The sequence below is a fragment of the Sinocyclocheilus rhinocerous genome, unplaced genomic scaffold, assembly GCF_001515625.1.
Source record: "Sinocyclocheilus rhinocerous isolate Xijiao unplaced genomic scaffold, SAMN03320098_v1.1 scaffold1666, whole genome shotgun sequence".
NCBI lineage: Eukaryota > Metazoa > Chordata > Actinopteri > Cypriniformes > Cyprinidae > Sinocyclocheilus > Sinocyclocheilus rhinocerous.
The window spans coordinates 255,349-270,076 of NW_015628700.1; the positions used below are offsets into that span (position 1 = coordinate 255,349).

Here is a 14,728-nt window from a genome sequence, read left to right on the forward strand (position 1 = left end):
GCTTTCTGACAAGATGCGCGTTAAATATCGCATGCGATTTATCGTGCAGCCCTACCTTTAACCATAGCAAGTTTGGAGTCTAACTCAAATTCTCTAGCGCCACCACTTGTCCAAAATTTCACTCATGTTTATGCTAATAACTTTTGAACTGTAAGGCACAAAAGGAAAATTCTATTTTTCCTCTGATTCCTTGGCTCATGCCGAGTCGAATGAACTCCAAAATGTAAAAATCGTAAGGTTTAGTTTTTTCGCTATTTTCAATTGTTCGAAAAACATACTTTTTCTAACTCGTCCGATTTTCACCAAAATTGGCTCAGATCATCTTCAGACCATGCTGGCAAACAGTTATAGAATTCAAGTTGATTCATCAAACCGTTCTTGAAAAACACGCAAATGAATTCGACGAAAAGCATGCAAAAATGGATGTGAGGCTATATCTCCGCAATGGTTTGGCGTATTTATTTTGGCGTGTGTTATAACAAGCATGACTTGAGACTACCTGCAGTGTTTCGGTGCAGTGCCACGTAGTGGTCGGGAGATATGAAATGGCTATTATTGCTTATAACTTCTGAATGGTTTGACCAAAAATCACAAAACTGGTCTCTTTAGATTCGGTGGAGCATGCCGAATTTGACCATGTCAGCCATTTTGGCCATTGGCCATTTTGAATTTTGCTATATTTTACGATATAAATGCTATATTTTACGAACGCATTGACGTATCATTACGAAACTTGGTATGCTTCTTCGGCACCATGCCCTGATGGTACTCAAAAAGTTAGGGGGCAGCGCCATCTTGTGGTCAAAAGTTATAATGAAATTTCCAAAAAAGCTAATAACTTTTGCTTACATTAGCCTATTGTAATGAGACTGATGTTGATAGATTCCTTGTATCATGCCGAGAACATCGATACCAGTTATGACATAACTGGCCGAACTTCCTGTCCGCCATTTTGATTCATGTTGAAAACCTTATTTTTCGAACTCCTCCTAGACCGTTTGTCCGATTTTCACCAAATTTGACTCGGATCATCTTCAGACCAAACTGGCAAAAAGTTATGGATTTCGTGTCAATATACAAAACGGTTTTCGTTTAGCGCATCAACAAATTAGCTGGAAATTGCCAAACTGCATCTGAGGCTGTATCTCTGCATAGCTTTGACATAATGACACCAAACTTTGTGTGTGCCATTGTCACCTCACACAGAACACACCAAATTGATTTGATTACAGCGCCACCTGTTGGTCAGAAGTGATAAGCCATTAAATCATATTACTAGAGGTTTTATTCATGTTTTTCAGCCATTTCAATTACAATCATCCTAAAATTGCTTTTATTACTTATGGTTGCATTTGGTCTGATGCTCCATGCCATACTTAGCTCCTCATTTTGCCTCTGGAGTGCTTGGCCCCTTAATTGCTGCTTGCAGCTATATTTTATATTTGCTTTTCAACAGGAATTCATGTAATTGGGCGAAAAATTTCCCCGCGCAGATTTCACAACAGGTTCACAAGTTGGTCACGTAAAATAGACCTATATTGCTTGTGAAATTTCAGTAATGTAGCCGCACCTTAATGATGGCTGATAATATTTCCATTTCTAATGGGAAAAAAATCCCTTCATCCATCCTAAACTACAAGAACAACTCACTACTTGATTTGAGCAGGGTTTACACCAAATAATAAGTTCATTTATAATTCTAAACTGCAAATACAAAAAGAAAACATCCACTCAAGAATTTTTTTGTAAATTGAATTTTACTCAATTTTGATCCATTACTGCCCATTCAAATTGTATACATGTATTTACACAGTCAAAGATTTTTAAAAAAAAAGCTAATTCTAACAGGAAAACGGCAGATTCATCTCATCGGGCATCAAAAACAACCACTGGAAACAGGAGTTAAGGGAAAATATAATGAACACAGGAGGGTTAATACAGAAGACCAAAAAAAAAAAAAATCTGATTAAAATGTAAACATGACTATAATTACTTAATTAGTATGGCATATATGGGTGCTTTCACACTTGTCGTGTTTGGTTCGATTAAAACAAACCCTGGTGCGATTGCTCTGTTAGTGACATGATTTGGCGACATGTCATGGAGCAACGATGAGGCTGCAGGTGGTGAAAATAAAATTATATGTACACGCAAGAATGAGCGCGCTTAGTCCAGCAGGCGGCATTAGGCGTAGGGCTGCACGATAAATCGCATGCGATATTTAACGCGCATCTTGTCAGAAAGCCGGTTCTGTAATCAGCGGTAACGCAAACCTACTTATTTGAATGAAAGAATAATGATGAATGAATTTAAATTGTCTGCTTTTCAAAATAACTTCAGACGACTTGGAAAATAACACGAGTCAGATGGACCACTTTTATGGGGTTGTTGTATTTTTTTTTCTTTAGAGCTTTACAGATGTGGTGACTATGAACTGTCATTGCATGGAAAAGAGCAGATTACAAGTTCTATTTTCCATAACGTAAAAAAGGTTACATCATATGATGTGGGTTATGGTTTTGGAACAACATGAGGGTGAGTAAATGATGGCAGTTTCACCCCCTTTTTAGACACTAAGCATTATTTAGCTGAGAAAGGATACATCTTTTGGTCCTCTTCTTGTACATGATTCTGTAACCGCATTCTCTGCATCTGATGGGGTCTCGGGCCTTGATCTCATTTTCTGTGTGACACTCTGAAACACAGGAGCAAACACACTCCACAGCTCAGGACAGACAGACTGCGTGATGAAAGACAGGATTATCAATGACTAATACATGAAACACATAACTAAAAGCATGAAGAGAGTAATTACCTCCACAAATATAGATCATAGGCTGCTGTTTAATTGGCTGAATGTCTTTCTGAGAATCCATGGCCTGAAATACACAAACAGCTACTACTTAATGCTTTATTATAATGATTAAACACTATAAATATATTAGATTTATTCTTAAATTAATATATAGTACCGTATCTACTAGTTACATGAGCTAGACTTTACTCATATAAGAGATTTATTATTCCAATGTGTACGGACACGTTCTACTATTACAAATTCGTTAGATGCGTTACTCTTCGTATTTATATTAGATACAAAACCGCACAATATTATTCTTAATTTAATTTATTAGTGTATACAGCCATGAAATGTAAACGTTCAACGCATTACCTTTCACGCGTGAGCTCTCGGTTTGCTACTAAACGCTGTCGGGGTTCACGCATGCGCAGTACTTACAGGAAGACATCAGAGTAACAAACGCTGCTATTGGTTGAAACGAATGATTGACAGAAATCGAACGCCTGAGCTGGGCTCGTCAAACACTGGTGGGAGGGGCTTATAATTTTACGCAGTTCCTGGTTTCTGGGACTTTTATTTCCCTGTGTGGCGAAAAACTTCTGAAATCGCGGAGACATCGTTAAGCGTATATTAATCGGCAACCGTACGTAATCTTGCAAATATAGAAGTATTTTTAATTTAATTAATTGTTTGAAAGTTTGGCTGTTAGTAGTACGTCTTTAGTACTGCAATTAAAAATTGTGTTACGTATTATTATTATTATTATTATTATTATTATTTGTACAATAGCGTTATAAACATTTAATTACAAATAGAAATTTATTATTTTTTATTTGTATCCCTGAAGTGTTTTTCTGTGTCAGAAGTGTTGTTGACCGCCTCAAAACAGGAAGTAGTGAATCACAGCAGCAGCGGCAGTCGCCAGTCAATGTTCAGGTTTCAGGTAAGCCTGCTCAACTTAACTCTCAATATTGTGTTATGCTCTTATTGTGCAAGTGTTGTTCAAACATTATCGTGCACAGTATCTATTCTTCTTCGTATTATGAATATTAATGCGTTGCTGTCAGTTATGATCCAGCCTCACCCTTTCAGTTTCTCTTTCTCGGCATTGGCTTATCATTACACGACACAAGATATATTTTCATAACAAGTTTACAACATCCAGTTACCAAGTATATCGATTTCTAATTACTCATGATTTCTAATTTCATTCCTAATTACTGTCTATCTATCTATCTATCTATCTATCTGCCTATCTATCTATCTATCTATCTATCCATCTATCCGTCTGTCTGTCCGTCCGTCCGTCTGTATATAAGATTTCGATTTATAATGAGGTTACCTCATCTGTCTATCATCTGGTATCTGTCTATCTATCTATCAGCTTATTATACACAACTTTGTAAAAAATGTAAGTGCATTGTAGTAACATATAAAACCTCAAAAACAACCCAAAAAATTCACTGCACCATAGATAGGTGATTGAATCTTATGAAAAAATTTCCATTTTATGTGAAAAAGAAAGGAAAACCCCACAAACACAGCATTTGATTTGATTGATTTGTTTTTATTTTCATTGCAGTAGCCTCGTATGGTTTTCCTAGTAAGTGGGGCAGGAATGTGAGTTACTCTCAACCGGCTCCACTTCATTCTTCATGTGTGTTTTCTGTTTGTCAGGATGGCTGAGGGCAGCCTGGAGGAGCGCAGTTTGGAGATTCTGGATATTCCTGATGATTTGGACGATGACCTTCTGTCTCTCTACTTCGATAACAAGCGACGCTCTGGAGGAGGGAACGTGGTCTCTTTGGAGAAGCATGGAAACCATGCTTTGGTGGTTTTTGAAGATGCAGAGAGTAAAAAAATACATTAAATAGATTAAAAATACATCATATTTAAAAAATAAATGAATAAAATGACAATATTACAAGCATACGTTGGCAAAACTTTTGTTTCTCTCACACTAGCTACTGCCAGAGTTGTCTCCAAGTCCCATGTCCTCCAGAATAACACACTGACAGTGCGGAGGAAACCACCAAAGGACCCTGGAAAGCTGCTGCTGAAAGGGCTCAATCCACACACTTCACTGGACCATGTGGAGCTTTATGTGGAAAATGTTACTGGGATGTGTTGTGAAACAGACTTCATCCTGTATCTGTCTCCGAACAAGGATCTGGTTCTAGTGCACCTAAACCAACCTTTAGATAAAGGTTTGTAGCTCATCAGTCTATCAGCAGTACATACAGAAAATACTATCGGCATACTTTGTCTTTGCATTACATAACGTAATAGCATACCAAGTGGTGTTTATTTGAATGAAATATTATAGCACAAGCTAGTTTTCAAGCAAAACGTCACTAAAAGTGTCTTGGGTTTCACAAGATAATGTTAGTGGAAGATGTTATGTAATAGCATACCAAGTGGTGTTTATTTGAATGAAATATTATAGCACAAGCTAGTTTTCAAGCAAAACATGTCACTAAAAGTGTCTTGGGTTTCACAAGATAATGTTAGTGGAAGATGTTAATGTGTTCCTCTACACCTGTGGTTCCTCTGATAGGACACCTGTGTGAGCTGTGTGACTTTATACATCCACTAAACTTCACTAAAACAACAGCTACAGTAAAAACGATGAAGACAATTCTGAGAAAAGCTTGAGCAGCATTCGAACACAGACTTTATAAAAAGAAACAGTAAAGACATTCATAATGTTACGAAAGATTTCTATTTCAAATAAATACTGTTATTTTCAACTTTCTATTGATTAAAGAATTCTGAAAATAATAAATATTATAAATAATATAATAAATATTTTTCTTGAGCAGCAAATCAGCATATTAGACTGTTTTCTGAAGGATCATGTGACACTGAAGACTGGAGTAATGATGCTGAAAATTCAGCTTTGCATCACAGGAATAAATTACATTTTAAAATGCATAAATTACAGCAAGTTAGTTCTGAGAAAAGTTTGAGCAGCATTTGAGCACAGACTTTTGGTTTGATATTTTGTATCAAATAATGCTATTTTTAAGTACATTTTTAGGTGTGCAAACATTTTTAAGAGCCACTCTATCAGAGATTTTAGTTCTTATTAGTCATTGTAAAGGGGTCATCGGATGCCCATTTTCCACAAGTTGGTATGATTCTTTAGGGTCTTCATGAAATGTCTGCAAAATACTTTGGTTAAAATTCCTCAATGGTAGTGTAAAACAATAAGTTTTTTACTTTGTCAGATCTGTTCACAGCGACCCGTTTCGGTGCATGTCTCTTTAAATGATAATGAGCTACTGCTCACCCCGCCCCTCTCTTCCATTTTTGTGTATTCGGAGGCGCGTTACCATCAAAAACAAAACTAATCCACTACGTCTTCAGTGGCTCTCATGTCAGGAGGAGGTGAAGACTGAGGACGGAAATATGCTAAAACAGGACAGTTCGTCAGTGGTTGTGGGCGGGGCCTGAGCAATATAACGTCATGCTGCTCGGAAAATCAAAACTGCTTCCTAATTGAGACGGTTTAGGTTTTTTGGGGATAAAATAAAGCAATAAGCCCCAAGAAGCCATGGTTTACTCCACTTCACATCGTGCCTAACAACGCCCCTTAGCTGTTATAAATTCACTGTAAACCACGGCTTCACAGGACTTATTGCTTTTATAAAACGGTTATTCCATATATGTAGTAAGGTTTCACAGAATAAAACAAATAAAGTGTAATGATATTAATAAAAACAGTATTCTTCCACCAAACAATGTAGTTCCTCAGAATCAGTTGTGGTTCCAACAAAGTGGTTGCTGAGCAACACACAGAAGTAAACAAAGGTGTATGTTTGTAGAGTAATTTACAACAGCTTCGAAAGCGGCTCAGCCAATCAGAATCAAGGACCGGAACTATCCGCTTTATAATCAAAAAGTAGTGAATGGATTTTTATCATTGTAGGGTGGTTATGTTCACACACTGCTAAGACGCATTTATATGCAAACACCATGTAAAAGTAAATTTTGCATCCAATGTCCCCTTTAACGCTTGCAACAAAATAAATTCACGCATGAATGCATGATAATAATCTGTGGTACGCTTGTCTTAAATGTTCTGTCGTTGTCTATGTGATTCCATAGATTTTCAGATGCTTAAAGACGAAGTTTCCAAGAAACCCCTAAACGGAGCAAAGGTCACTCTGGAGCAGGTCGAATCCACAGACTCCATTTTGGTGGCCAATCTGTCTCCTGCGCTCACAGAGGACGTGCTGGAGCTCTACTTCGGGAGTAGTCGTGCTGGAGGTGCTGATGTCCTAGCAGTTTGCATGCTAGCTGATGGACGTGCAAAGGTTTCTTTTAAAGATGTGAAATGTAAGTCAAGATGTCTTTCTCGAAGTCTCTGTTTTAGAGTTCTGGAATCTCAATTGAGTGATCTCTTTCACAGCTGTGGGTGACGTTCTCCAGAAATCCCATCATTTGGAAGGTACAGATTTAGTAGTGGAGCCGTACTTTGATTTCCTGCATGCTCTTGAGGATCAGTCATCTGTGAGCGCTCAAGATGAACAGGGAACATTGACGGATGGGAACCAACCACAGACGGTCTCACCCCAAAGTCCGACTGCTTCTGTCCCAGTGGTGAGCGCCAGCTTAGGACACAAAGCTGCTCTCACGGACAATGCCACGAATTTAGCGACTACTGCATCTGTTCCTGAGCCGTCTGTCCAGAAGGAACACGTTAGCTTCATATCTGTGCTTGACGCCACTAAACATCACCTGCTCAGTTTGAGTAGTTTGCTCGAGAACCTCAAAAAGGATCACCCCAAATTTGACGTCAGTCTAGCAAAAGATGGCGTCCAAATCAAAGGGCCTGACCAAAGTGAGGTTGAAAGACTTAAAAACGAAGTCCTGAAGTTCCTGACTGGTGTTGTGGTTGACCATCTGACGTACGACAAGCTCAAAGCTGAGTTTCTCGGACGGGAGGATGTTAAGAAGAGGCTGAATTTGTCTTTGAAAAGCGTACCTTCCACCTACAGCGTGTCGGGCTGTACGGTCTCTGTAATGTCTCCGTCCCGTAGCGCAGTCAGACAGGCCCGAGACCTGATAGAGTCCCAGATCTCAGAGTTCACTGTGCCCATAGCCAAAGAGTGCGAGAGCGTGCTCTTTTCAACAGAGTGGTCTGACATCCTGGCGTCTCTGGACTTCTGCAGTGCCAAACTGTCCGACGCCGGTGGAGCGATTACTGCCCTCACCCTGACAGGGATGGAGAAGGACAATGAAGAGAAGATGGTTGTGTTTCTCAGCACACCACTCCAGAGGGAGACCGTCCTGTCTATGGAACCAGGAATGCTCAAGTTCCTGCAACTCCATCATCAAGGTCTGCTGGCGGACATGGGAGAGGTCATCCTATTCCCTCTGGAGACTGGAGACGGATTGAGTGTTAGTTACTGAGTTTGCTTCCATTCAGCTGATTTAAATGACATTTACCCTACTGATCAAAAGTTTGGGGTCAGTAAGATTTGCTTTTGTTCAGCAAGGATGCATTAAATTGAGGTGGACAGTAGTGAAGTACTTTTACTTTACTCAAGTGAATTTAAAAAGTATCTGTACTTTATCAGTGTTTTTCTTTGGAAAACTTTTACTTCACTACATTCCAAAGCATAATGTCGTTCTTTTTACTGCACTACTACGCTTCATAAATAAAAGTTGTTGTTGTTGTTTTTTTAACCTTTAATACTTAAGAACATTAAAAATGTAGTACTTTCTTGTACTCAGGTAAATCTTTGAATTACTTTCACTTGAGTAAAAGTAAGAAAGTAGTAGATTTCTAATGTAATTAAGTATTAAATGATATTTAACATGAAACATAGTGCAGTAAAAATTACAATATTATGCTTTGGAATGTTTTTCTAAAGAAAAACACTCTGATAAAGTACAGACACTTTTAAAGCAGAGTAAAAATACTTCACTACTGTCCGCCTCTGATTAAAAGTAACAGTAAAGACATTTAATGTTACAAAAGATTTCTGTTTCAAATAAGCGCTGTTCTTTTGAACACTGATAATAACCAGAAATGTTTCTTGAGCAGCATATCAGCATATTAGACTGATTTCTGAAGGATCATGTGACACTGAAGACTGGAGTAAAATTCAGCTTTGATCACAGGAGTAAATTAAATTTTTTTAATATAGTCTAATAGAAAACAGTTATTTTAAATTGTAATAATATTTCAAAATATTACTGTTTTTGTTGTATTTTGATCAAATAAATGCAGCCTTGATGAGCAGAAGTTCATCAAAAACAAAAAATCTTACTGACCTCAAACATTTGAACATGAGTGTATGTTGTAGAATTTATTGAAGTTGTTCACAAAATTATTTCTAAAAGTAAAACCGGTTAAATCATGTTTAAAAGTATTTTTATGTTAATATAAATATATTATTTTTAATACATAAAATTGATAATGAGAAATATAGATATGTAGGATTGAGTTTTACTGAATTGTTGTTAGTAAATAATAAAAAAGTAGTAAACGCACAAACAAAATTAAGAAATATAAAATTATCTCATTTAATTCAATTAATTTGTGTAGTAAAAATAGACTAACTTGCAAGATTGTGTTGAAAATCTAAGGTACTCTTGCATGAGCGAATCACAGACGTGTAGATATTCAGAAAAACAGCACGATTCACTGTAAATTAATTTTAAAGTTAACTTTAAAAATCTTGCAAACTTAGCCTATTGCCTCTGAAATGGAATTGTTTTTCTCATAATTCTTATCATTTCTATTTCTGTTATACAATGTATTGTAATTATTCTCAGTCTTGAACTGAAGTGAGAACTAAGAACTGTCTGGTAATTGTCTTCTATATTTGCTTTGCTATCTCTTAAATTCACTTGCAGATTCAGGGAGAGTGGCGTGTATGCCAATCAGCGGCAGAATTATTAAGTGCTATTATCGGATCAATCTTTACAAAGACCATTGTGGTGACCCAGCCTGGCATTTCCCGCTTCCTGATGGAGGAGGAGGGTGTCAGCATACTGGGAGAGATGACAGCAAAGTTCGAAGTCTATATCGACATGGCCAGAGTGCACTGGGAGCCGCTAGAAGATGATGTAACGTATCCCAGCCTGGTTGTTTATCCCGACATATCTCATATACTCAGTAATACTTTAGGGTTGATTGTATTTGTGCTTTCCACAGGACATACTGGAGCTGGCATGGAAAATGACAACCTGTCAAAACTTCCAGAGAAGTTCCTCTGCAAATTCCATTCAGGAATTCACTGCTGGAGTCCCGAATGGACGTAACTCAACCGATGCACGTACTTCAGGTCATTATAGATCATTTCCCTGACTGACTCTTTACCGGTCGTTGAATTATAAGTGGGCCGAGACCCTTTAGTTCCACTTATTTTCTGCATGAAATAAAATACAATGATTTAGGGCCCTATGATTTGTGCAATGCGGACGGAATCGCAGAATCCAGCTATAACAATGGAATTTTCTGTATAACGCGGAATTTAAATAATTGGATGAATTAATCAAAAGTAGGTCAGTACACTTAAATCAAATCATGATATGGATGGACTAAAATTTGTAAATATTAAGCCGCAAAAGACTATTTAAATATGAATCCTGCATGTTCTGCGTGTCTCTGTGTGAATGAATGGCGTAGCTGCAGACACGCAGTTCCGTTTACTACACACATACTGAAGTGTGCGACGCTCGCGGTGATTTTAGCGTCTGCCTCCTGAATATACGAGTACATAAATACATGAGCAACATCCCCAGAACTGCTCTGAGAGTCACTTCATGAGCTTTTTACCTTTTAATTTGAGTAAAAATATTGTCACGTCATATACACACTGAAACTTAAAGGTCCCCATGGCAACCCGTCAAAATAAAAGTTTGGATTAACTTGAAGAAATTGTGTCAGAAATATATTACTATTGTCCAGTAGAATGTACGTAACACTACTACTACTAATAATAAAATTAAACTTAATTATTTTAATGAATAATCACACAATATTTCTTCTGTGTTTTAATCTTAATAGTAATCCCCCTTTGATTGCCAAAAATAAGGAGTTTGTTTAACTTTCATTTGATTAGAAGATAAATTAACATGTTATGCTTTCTTTTGATAACCAGAAAAATTAGAATACAACATAGAATTTCTGAAAAAACAAAACCTTTTATAGGGCTATTGTAAAAATATTTTGTAATACATTAAGTTCAGAAAAGTTCAGAAAAATTTAAATGGAAAACATGGAATTTGGAACAAAATAAAACAGGGCCCTAAATACAATGCTATTCTGTTGTTTTTTGTTGAACCCCAATGGTTACTGAATGTTTTCTGTCGCTCAGCTCATATTGAAGAAGCTAAGAAGATCTTGGCAGTCATTGGCAGCGATTTGAACCCCCAACCTTCTAGTTTAGGAGCCACAGACATTGAATCTGTAGATCTGTATTCAGACCAGAGTCGAGATACCTCAGCAGCGGCAGAAGAAGAGGCCGACCAACCCCAATCACTGCAGGCCCATGACCTCCAGAGCTCCTCTGCACCCATGAACGCCTGCAGCCTCGACGAAGACGCAGACTTCTTGGTGGCCATTCAGATGTCAATGGAGCTCAACCAAAGATCGGACGCAGAGGACATCCAGAAAGCTCTAGAACTGTCCAGGAGCGACTCCATGCCAAACCAGGAGAACACGCAGCTGGAGAGAGCGTTTGAAATGTCCTTGCAAGACGCCATCAAGTCAGCTAACAAAGCCGAGATCTGTGTGTTTGCTAACTACAACCATGATCTTGTCAGGGTGGACATCGCATTGGGCAAGAAGGTTGGACTGAGACAGTGTGAGGAGAAGGTCGAGAACAAGAACCTGCGGAAACTCTCCTCCCATCAGAAGAGATGCATAGAGCTCATTAAGAGGAAGCATGCTGTCGAGATCAGCATCCAGGGCACCACCGCCGTTCTCTCTGGCTTTAAAGAGTACGTCTCCGAGGCTGTGATAGACCTAAAGAACGTCCTGAGAAGGACACAGAGCATGATGACGGATGCTGAAATCGTGAAGACCGTACAGTGGGTGTGGGTCGAGCAGGGCTCCTCCTCGAAGGCCATCCCGTACCCGCCGGATGCCACGGTGTTCATTGAGAACGCTTGGAAGATGAAGCAGAAGAAGACTGATATTCTCTTCAACAATCAGCCGTGCAGCATTGACTTCGAGAAGATGGAAGAGCACAGTTTGGCATCCGGGAAATCCGTGCCTATTAAACGGAAAATGCTGAGCACAGAGGACTTGTACACGGATGGTGCAGGTACAAATTAAGCTGAATTACATAAAACTCCCAAAATTATGAAGTCCCCAAAGGGAGACTCCACCGTTTCTGCTGTTGATGCCAGACTTCACTCTCATTATTTTTTTTGTTTAAAAACAGGCAAAATAGTTCTTCATATTAGTTTCCAGACATAACACATACATCTTTTTCAGATGATATACACATGATATGCCAATTAATTATGAATTTAGGAATATGTGATGTAATTACGTCGTTGATTATGTCATGTTGATTACACGATATTCTGATTAATTAGTCAAATTAATCACAATTATTTGCTTAAATCCATATTTGCTGGGAAAATCTCTCAAATTAAAATAATTTAAGAATATGAAAGTATTTAATAATTTAGATTTTTTTTGAATGATTTAGTTTTGTTAGTTGTATTTAAAAAACCAATCAATCAGTCAATCAATCAATCTTTAGTTTTGTCAGTTGATAAAAAAATGTAATTGAATTAATTGTCAATGATATGTCAGTTAATTAGTCAAATTGTTAACAATAAACTGCATAATTCAATATGTGTTGAGAAAAAACGTCAAATTCAAAAAATAACTTAGGAATTGGGGATTATTGAGCCAGCCAAAGGAAATTACTAAAATATATATTATGACTTTAATATATTAAAATCTATATATTATTTGTTTTATCTTAGTATCTGGCCTACAGTCTGTATGTCATGGGACGCAATGTCAAGTTAGAAGTTGAAAAACGTGTCTTGAAACCTCCTTATTCATTAGTATTATTGGTCACACTTTAGTTTGGGGACCAGTTCTCACTATTAACTATCAACTATGACTTTTGCCTTTAATAAACTCCTAATTTGCTGCTTATTAATAGTTAGTAAGGTAGTTGTTAAGTTTAGGAATGGGGTAGGTCAGGATTAAGAATAGGGCATGCAGAATAAGGCATTAATATGTGCTTTATAAGTACTAACACAGCCAATATGCTGGTAATATGCATACTAATAAGCAACTGTTTAATAGTGTGAACTGGTCCCTAAAGTGTTCCTGTATTATCTATGTAGTTTGGTCTGAATGTGATACATCAAGCTTGAATTGCTTTGATTGTACAACAATCTAAAGATGTGGTCACTTTAGTAAAACCAAAAAAGGTTCATTGTCAGTAGTTCAGTGAGGAATGAAGCACAGCTCACACAGAAGTCACTTTCAAACCAAGCAGCTTTCTGTTGGCCAACGTGGTGAATTTACACAACCAACTTTAAAGTCTCCATGAAATCAAAATTAAAGTTTTTTTGGGTCTTAGTATCAATATGTTAGTCTTAAGGTTATCTATAAGGCAGTGTGCTCCAAAACAGTGACAAAATTCGCATTTAGAAGATATAAGCATTCAAAGCTTGCAGTTCGTCACTTCCGACTCAAACTAAATTAAACTATTCAATAAAAACTAATAAAACTGTATAGACGTTAAAAAACAGAAACTAATAAAAATGACAAAAACTCTCAAAACACAAATTACTACAACTTAAAAATTGAAGTAAAAATGGAAAATATAAAAATAGAAATCTATAGTACGGTCAGTGATACTAAAATAACACTGGCTAATTCATTAGTTTTGGGATTTGAAAAACCAAATTCATCTAAATGTGACAAAAATAGTGATGGGAATCTCATATGAATCAGGGCTATTATCGTTAAATCTAAATCTAGAAGCTAAAAAAAAAAAAAAAAAGTTACTTGAATTAACTAAAAAAATCGGCTGTTTCTTATTTTCATTTACTTTAAATGGAAGTAAATATGTAAAAAATAACTAGCATTAATACTTATAACTAAAATAAAAACTATATAGACTCACCAAAAAACAAACAAAAACCCCCCAAAACTAATAAAAATGACAAAACAGCTAAAACTTTAACATAAATTTAAAATAAAACATTAAAATCTAATTCAGAATATTAATAAAAACTATAATAGTACATAAATGACACTGCAGTAACACTGATATGAATTTAAGAATGACAAAAGCATCTTGTCTTTTCTCTGACAGCCACTGTGTACGGTCAGGGCGTGTATTTTGCGGTGAACGGCTCACTGTCCGTGTCTGACACCTACTCTCCACCCAATGCAGACGGGCACAAGTTTATTTTTGTGGCCAGAGTGCTGACCGGAGACTTCACCGTGGGCAAGTACGACTACAAAACCGCCCCGCTGAAGGAGAGCTCTGGCGTTCCTGTCAGATACCACAGCGTGACGGATCAGATCAACTCCCCGACGCTGTTCGTCATCTTCAACGACACACAGGCTTACCCACAGTACCTCATCACATGCAAGAAGATCTACGGCTAATCACATGCTTTCTCATTTATAATGCCACTGCGGCAATCATGTCTAATCATTAAACCGCTCTGGGCTGCGTTTCTCGATAACGATTGATCTTAGGACTTAAGAGCGTTGTCTACGAGTCATTTTACGATCGTTCGTTATTGTTTCACGTGCGTTTCCCAAAAATGCACTTAACGCAATCACACGTAGCCGTGCTTTAAGTGCTACTTAGGAGTCGCTATCCGTTTGTCAAGTGCTGAAATGTCACCTTATAGAATGGCTCGTAATTGTAGTAAACGCTCGTTTATTGAAATGTTAACCTAATGCTGAGTTCCAGA

General features: G+C 37.4%; 3 protein-coding genes across 5 annotated transcripts; 2 read left to right on the forward strand and 1 right to left on the reverse strand.

Moving 5' to 3' along the window:
• Nucleotides 1–1,747: 1,747 nt before the first annotated feature.
• LOC107738328 (DNA-directed RNA polymerases I, II, and III subunit RPABC4-like) lies at nt 1,748–3,273 on the reverse strand. The gene is made up of 4 exons (XM_016550067.1): nt 3,173–3,273; nt 2,816–2,879; nt 2,603–2,695; nt 1,748–1,889 (listed from the first exon to the last, which is right to left on the reverse strand). Exons 2-4 carry the CDS (start codon nt 2,874–2,876, stop codon nt 1,867–1,869), a joined length of 177 nt encoding a protein of 58 aa, XP_016405553.1. The 5' UTR covers nt 2,877–2,879; nt 3,173–3,273; the 3' UTR covers nt 1,748–1,866.
• Nucleotides 3,274–3,366: 93 nt separating this feature from the next.
• On the forward strand, nt 3,367–12,253 carry LOC107738320 (poly [ADP-ribose] polymerase 10-like). 3 transcript variants are annotated; one of them, XM_016550058.1, is made up of 9 exons: nt 3,367–3,443; nt 3,664–3,743; nt 4,478–4,653; nt 4,765–5,007; nt 6,911–7,141; nt 7,215–8,206; nt 9,671–9,883; nt 9,972–10,101; nt 11,137–12,253. In XM_016550058.1, exons 3-9 carry the CDS (start codon nt 4,479–4,481, stop codon nt 12,096–12,098), a joined length of 2,946 nt encoding a protein of 981 aa, XP_016405544.1. In that variant the 5' UTR covers nt 3,367–3,443; nt 3,664–3,743; nt 4,478; the 3' UTR covers nt 12,099–12,253. The 3 variants fall into 3 exon arrangements, with proteins under 3 accessions (XP_016405544.1, XP_016405543.1, XP_016405545.1); XM_016550057.1 differs by having other exon boundaries at nt 3,368–3,443; nt 3,648–3,743; XM_016550059.1 differs by having other exon boundaries at nt 3,389–3,443; nt 3,667–3,743.
• A 1,600-nt stretch (nt 12,254–13,853) lies between these two features.
• LOC107738324 (poly [ADP-ribose] polymerase 10-like) lies at nt 13,854–14,538 on the forward strand. The gene is made up of 2 exons (XM_016550064.1): nt 13,854–13,859; nt 14,094–14,538. The coding sequence occupies exons 1-2, from the start codon at nt 13,854–13,856 to the stop codon at nt 14,412–14,414; spliced, it is 327 nt and encodes a 108-aa protein (XP_016405550.1). The 3' UTR covers nt 14,415–14,538.
• The last annotated feature ends 190 nt before the right edge of the window (nt 14,539–14,728 follow it).

Coding starts and splice junctions, on each gene's coding strand:
- LOC107738328 (XM_016550067.1), bottom strand. CDS start 2,876: ATGGATTCTCAGAAAGACATTCAGCCAATTAAACAGCAGCCTATGATC. Junction 2,696..2,815: donor TATGATCTATATTTGTGGAG/GTAATTACTCTC, acceptor CCTGTGTTTCAG/AGTGTCACACAGAAAATGAG. Junction 1,890..2,602: donor CAAGAAGAGGACCAAAAGAT/GTATCCTTTCTC, acceptor TCCTGTTTCCAG/TGGTTGTTTTTGATGCCCGA.
- LOC107738320 (XM_016550058.1), top strand. CDS start 4,479: ATGGCTGAGGGCAGCCTGGAGGAGCGCAGTTTGGAGATTCTGGATATT. Junction 5,008..6,910: donor AAACCAACCTTTAGATAAAG/GTTTGTAGCTCA, acceptor GTGATTCCATAG/ATTTTCAGATGCTTAAAGAC. Junction 7,142..7,214: donor TTCTTTTAAAGATGTGAAAT/GTAAGTCAAGAT, acceptor TCTCTTTCACAG/CTGTGGGTGACGTTCTCCAG.